Genomic DNA, 6,160 nt, shown 5'->3' with positions numbered 1-6,160 from the left:
CATGGGCACTATGAAAGAGAGACCAGAGAGGGGTGGGGATAGGGGTGGGGTAGGAGGTGAGGGTAGAGAGGTGGGAGGATGACCAGAGGATGTGTTACAGGCACTTCCAAGGGGATGTGCTCATGGGCCTGGACCACTGTCTAGCTAAAGGGCCCCTAGTGGCTCCTATACCACCATCCTGGATAAGGGGTTCAGGCTGGGCCTTCGGAGGTCCCAGAGTTCGTCCCTGGTGGCCTCATCGCAGAGGCAATGGCTGAGTGCTGTAGAATCGGCCTTGAGGGACTGGCCAGGTGAATGGTTCATATAACTCTGGCTGCAGGGTCTCTCTAGCTAGAAGCAGAGCTCTCAGGACTTGTCAAGTTGCACCCAAACCTATTCCTATTAAATTGTAACTTTGCAAAGATGGCGTCAGGATAGAGTCATAGAAAGATCTAGAAAAAAAATGTTTGCTTTGGGGTGCAGAGAGCCACATGGAGGATGCAAGCTTAGTCTCTCTCTGATGTCTGTCTCCGTGTGGGGGGGGGTGGACAGTGAAGATCAGAAAGGAAAACAGAAGGGAACGAAGAGAAGGGTACACGGGGAGAAGGAAAGTTTCAAAGAAGGACAGGAAGAAGGAGGTGAGGGCAAGAGGAGAAGGGAGACGGATAAAATCTAAAGGAAAGAACAGACAGACGGGAAAGGTAGAAAGAGTAAAGAATGTGGAGAAAGAGCCGGGCAGGGGAGAAGCAAGGAGCCCACTGTGGAAGTGTGGCGAGCGGAAGGCAGAGGCCAGAGCTGGAGATGGTCACTGTGAGCCACGCTGGTGTGGCCTACGCTCCAGCTTCCTGTCCTTACGCTGGCGCCGATCCTTCCTGTTCTTCTGCCTGGGATTTCTTTCTGCAAGAGAACACATCTCCAGTTCAGGGAGGTCCTGAGAGATGAGGAAACCCCAAGTAGTCCCAGCAGGCTCCAGAGCTGCAGTACTGGGCTCAGAGACACCATTTTAAATTTGAGCCTGTAGGTGACATTGTTCCAGAAGACTCCCTCCTTGGTGATTCCCAGGGAGGTGGGAGGACGCCTGCCTGAGGGAGCACCTGAGGTTGAATGGAGTTGGGAAACTGCCTGCAAGGACTGAGGGACCACTTGGGTAAGCACCCCTGGGGACTTAGGATGGCCTTATGGGGGTCTGTATGCCCGTCCGCACACCGATGTGCTCCCTCACTGTTAATAAGGCTTCCTGCTAGAGATTTTCCTCTGTTCAACTCCCTGTCCCAGTCCCCAGCCCCATAGGCAGAGACCCTGAGGTTTAGCTGCTGCTTGGTGTACGCAGGATGTCCCAGAGAGTAAATCCATGCAGTGGGGACAAAAGCTACAATTTGTATCCCATCTGATAGGCGAGGAAAGAGGCTGGCCACAACTGGAGTCGGGACATAGTGCAAAGGGGCTGTCTGCAAGTCCCAGACCCTGGTCTCATCTAGACCCCAGTGTGTCCCACAAGCCCTGGAGGAGTCCCATGGAAACACCTGATTAGTCTCTTTTCTCAGAGAAGGCTGGCCAGATGATTAGCTTGCTCAGGAGGCTGGAGCTCCTGGCTGGGTGACCAGTGGTCGGATGGCAGAGTGTGTGGACAGAATCCCAGCATGCTGTACTTAGGAGAGCTGAATGTTCCCTGGCAGGGTCCTCTGCTGGCCTCCCTTGGCAGCTCTCCTTTGCTCGTGGTCACTAGCCCAGCTGTGCTTCCCTACAGTGATCCACACTGCTTGCAAGCCTCTGCCAGGATCTACCTGTTCCCTGGAGCACTCCTCTTCCCAGCTGCTAGCTGCTGTTACTGACTGACAGGAGGAAAGACAGGTGCATCTTGGAGCCACCACAACCCTAAACTTCTAGTTTATAAGGTGTCTCCTCACCCAAGCCATTTTCACATGCTCTTTGTCTCGAGGAAGTCTCCTGGGGAGCTGTGTGTCCTTGGAATGGATAGCACCACTTAGGGTGCTGCCTTCCCAGGACCTCCTCAGACAGGGCACACTATCTCTCTAGGGGTGACGGCTTTTGCAAGGAGCCAAGGTCTAAGCACCTCCCTTTGCTGGGCAGACTCAGTGGTACCCCACAGACTAGGCTGCACACTTTTGGGGCTCCCCACCAAGTCTAAATCTTTGGAGGCATCGCGCAGCCACAGGTGAGGCCTGGATCTGGGGACATCTGAGAGCAATGCCTGAGGGGTCCTTGTCAGCTGTGAGGGCTGGAATTGAGAGAGATGAAGGTTTGTGTCTTCAACCTTCTCCTACGCAGTTTGCTAGCTGCCTGTGCACACCTCTGTTCACACCACCTCACTCTCACCCACCTAGGCATCCTCCCACCTACCCAGGCAATCTCCCACCTACCTATATACCCTCCCACTCATCTAGCCATGAACTCCCAAAACCAACCACCTTTCCATCAGCCTACCCACTCACCCCTGCACCCTCCAACCATGCATCTACCCACTCACCTAATTCTCAACGTACTCACCCACTCAGCCTCTCACCTCCCACCTACATGCCCACCCACTCATACGACGACCTACCTGGCCACTTGCACCCCCCCCATCCACCTATCTTCCCTCTACCCAGGCATCTACCCATCCCCCAAAGTTAACATCTGGGTCCCGATCCAGCACCAGAGACAGCCTTGCTCTCCTCGGAAACCACAGACTCGCCACACACATCTGCAGAAGGAGCAGGGCTTATTCCTAGAGGTGTCAATGTTATGACATGATGTGACAGGAGCTGGCTCTGAGAGGGGGAGCTCAGGAAAGCTCCAGGTGGACAGGGTGCCCGGGCTGAGGCATACACATGAGGAGGTTTCGCAAGCTTGTGGGAACTCATACTAAGCACACGCCACCCCCAGCAGTCACCTCAGAGTCTGCAGCCACAGCTCCTGGTATCATCATTTGAGAACGCGCGTTCCTTGAGTTCCGGATGTCTAGTCTCATCTAGGCCCCACTCTCTCTCTCCCAACTGCTCATTGTGTATGTGTGGATAGTGTCAATGGTGGGAGAGTCCCCGGGTTCAAGTTCTGCCTCCACCATGTCACAGCTGTGTGTCCCACATGCCCTGGTTCTGGGTCTTTCTCTATTGACCACAACTTACATTCTCCTTTGCCTTCTGAGTAACACTCGGCTTCTAGGCTCCCCCTGTCCTGGCTGTGTGACCCTGGGGCATGGACCTCAAGCCCTTTGGGCTTCCATCTCCTGAAACAGGCTAATAACCACACCGACATCATAGTCACTGGGCAGGTCCAAGGAACCAGTGACTGTAGAAAACTTAGCACACCACGCTCACGTGGCTAACACTGCTTTTCTGTGCTGACGCCAACTCCCTCACACTTCATGGCCCACACAGTTGGCCTCTCTTTTGTGGTTTTTAGCGGTCTCTATTGGAAATCTGTGGTCCTCCTCAGTGAAGACGTCCTTGCGGCATTTAGTGGGTGGTATAGCCATAGGCCCCTGTTCTCCTGTTGCAGGGTTGACAGCATTGACTCCTCAGCTGAGATCACTTTGCACATGCGTGCCTACGGTTTTAGAGTGTTTTGCTCAGATCTCTATGGCAACCTTGGCGTTCTGCATCCTGGGGTCTGTCTTAACCGACCGCTGTATGTTGGGCCAAGGATGCCTTTCTTGACATCTCTTCCCTTTTGTATTCCAGTAGATGCTGCATTGTATGGCAGCCACAGCCCCATCCCCAGGTTTTCCTTGGGACTCAACTAGAAACAGCAGACTATCCTTACAGTATAGAGGTCTGGGCAATGCACACCAGTCTTCCTACCATGTCTGGGACACTTCTCTGGCCTTTCAAATGGTCTTGCAGATATTTGTGTGTGTGTATGTGTGTGTGTGTGTGTGTGTGTGTGTGTTGGGGGTCTCTCTTCCTGGACCCAGTTACCTCCGGTTCTTTCCCTGTGGAACTCTACAGGCTTGGTGCTCACCTCCTGGGCAGAGCCTCTTTATAGGACACTTCCTGGACTCAGATAACACTCGGCAACTCGCCGTCTCTTCCTGCTTGGCCGGGCCAGCCTCCCGGACCCGGGTTTCTAGGCCCCAGCCTGAGCCACAGGTCTTCCCATTGTGTATGCAGGGACTCCAACTGCCCCAAGGGCTCGGCTCACACTCTTCTGTGGGTGAAGGAAGAGACAGACAGGTGAGTCAGTCGGCAGTGTATCCCTCTTGGATTCAGTGACCAGGGGTCTGAGGATACCATCTCTGCATGCAATGAACTTAGTCTGTTGCTGGTAGCAGGGAACTGCTTTTGCAGGAGCCTGTGGAGAACTCAATGAAGGCTGTGTTAAAACCAGAGCTGGCCCCTGCCTGTGAAGCAGAAGGCTTCATGGAGGAGATAAGAGCCAAGTTAAACCTCCCTGGCCAGCAGGATTTGAGAAGAAAGGTGCAGGAATTGGGGACAGACCAGTAGCTGGCCGCTAAAAGGTCCCCACAAGTAGGGTTCTAGCTTTGAACTTGACCACATGCCTTTGATCGACTGCAGAAGGCCAGAGCTGCCTGAGTGGCATCGTGAGGGGGAAAACACGCTCACGGACAGAACATTCTCAGAAGAAGGAACTACAGATACGTTCCACTGATTGCTGAGTGGCAGGTAACACCCAGCCCAGGGGATAGTAATGTCCCATCTCGCAGTCCTAAGTGCCGAGACCTGGAGCAGGAACAGGGCTGGGAACAGGTCTCCAGACCACAGGTAGCTATGCTGTCAGCAACCAATGGTTTCACCTGACCAGTGGACAGAGTTTCAGCCACCTCCAGGGATCCACCTGTCTCTCACACTGTGGGAGTCGCACAGGGTACCCACTGTGCCTGGCTTTTACATGGGCGCTGGCAATCTGAACCTGCACTGCAAGCCCTTTCCTCCCAGAACCACTCTGCTGGCCCCATGCAGTTACTTTTAAAGAAACTTCAGATGAAGTGACTTTCTTGAGGTGTCTATGGATAACTCTGTTCCTTGGTGCCTTGTTGGTGAGGACACCCTTGGTGACAAAAGCACTGTCAGAGTTGGTGGCACGAGATCCGCCATCCTGATGGTTATAATGGCACCCAGAGTCCTGAAGATTCTCTGAGTTCCAACGCGTTGCTGGGCTGCCCCCACCCCCCGCCCCACAACATTCCACTGCTTGTTTTCAGGTCTCCTGCTCTTCCCCCAACGCTAGGACAGGTGGCCAGGGCCTCACTCACCCTGGCACTCCCGGGTACTCTGGTGGGTCAAGGTGCCCGGTGGACAGGTGGGCAGGCACTTCCCTTTGTATAGGTGGAACCGCCTTTTGCAGCGGATACAGAAGTCCTGGCTGAAACAGCTCTCGCATGTGGCCCCACATTCTGTAACAGAGCCAGGGACAACATAAGTGAGCTGCCTGGGATGGGGCCCCATAGCTCTGCCTGAGGTGGGACGGTCTCTGTGCAGCCCCAAGCCCTGGGACACTGGGGTCAGGATACTTGCCAGCAGCCCAGACTTTGCCGTTCTTGAGCTGGGCTACATATGAAGATGCTTTCCTTTCTCGTCTCGGCTGAGGCTGAGCATGGGATGTGATACACTGAGCATCACATAGCAAATCTGGGCTGGGAGTGGGGCTCCCTCACCCTTTACTCACAAGACTCAGATCAATTTGCCCTAGGCCACAGTGAAAATGGAGGAAAGGTTAGGGCTGCTTTTCTCTACTTGAGCTAGACCCAGAGGAGGCGAGGAACCTGCTAGAGGCCATACCAGAACCCAGGTCGAAGTAAAGGTTCCCTGCTCCGTTTGTGCTGAGACCTGGTGGTATCCTCTTAGAGCTGATGGAATCAGAGAGGAGCCTACCTGGCCAAGGGCTGCAGGGATATCTAGAACGAGCAAGCTTGGGGTTGGGCATGGATCTGCTTCCTCCAGGGTATGCTCAGGGAGAGGGTGGGATACGGGACTGCTCTATCCAAGCCTGGCTACGACACTGGAGGAGTTACGTACTCTTGCACCTGTTGGCCTCCTGGCCACGGATTCCGAAGAAGCCGAGAGGACAGTCGTGCACACACTTGCCATACTGACGGATGCCTTCACGGCGGATGAAGAGGAAGAGCCTCTGCTGGCAGGTGGAACAGCCATTCTCCTCTGAGCATATGACGCAGCCTGTGCAGTTGCCCCCCAGACTAGTGCCTGCTGCAGCCAGACCA

General features: G+C 54.4%; 1 protein-coding gene across 2 annotated transcripts in view; it reads right to left on the bottom strand.

Annotated features, from left to right (window-relative positions):
• Nucleotides 1-426: 426 nt before the first annotated feature.
• The window catches only part of Rspo4 (R-spondin 4), a 31,232-nt gene continuing 25,498 nt past the window's right edge, over nt 427-6,160 (bottom strand). Inside the window, exons 2-5 of one of the 2 annotated variants that reach the window (XM_021156228.1) lie at nt 5,958-6,146; nt 5,195-5,335; nt 3,943-4,128; nt 427-876 (exon numbers count right to left, since the gene is read on the bottom strand). In XM_021156228.1, coding sequence (XP_021011887.1) covers nt 785-876; nt 3,943-4,128; nt 5,195-5,335; nt 5,958-6,146 — 608 coding nt within the window. In that variant the 3' untranslated portion in view covers nt 427-784. The remainder of the gene's footprint in view (nt 877-3,942; nt 4,129-5,194; nt 5,336-5,957; nt 6,147-6,160) is intronic. The other variant, XM_021156229.1, reaches the window with a different exon arrangement.

Source organism: Mus caroli, chromosome 2 (genome assembly GCF_900094665.2).
Source record: "Mus caroli chromosome 2, CAROLI_EIJ_v1.1, whole genome shotgun sequence".
Classification (NCBI taxonomy): Eukaryota; Metazoa; Chordata; class Mammalia; order Rodentia; family Muridae; genus Mus; species Mus caroli.
This window is presented reverse-complemented; position numbering and strand designations above follow the sequence as displayed.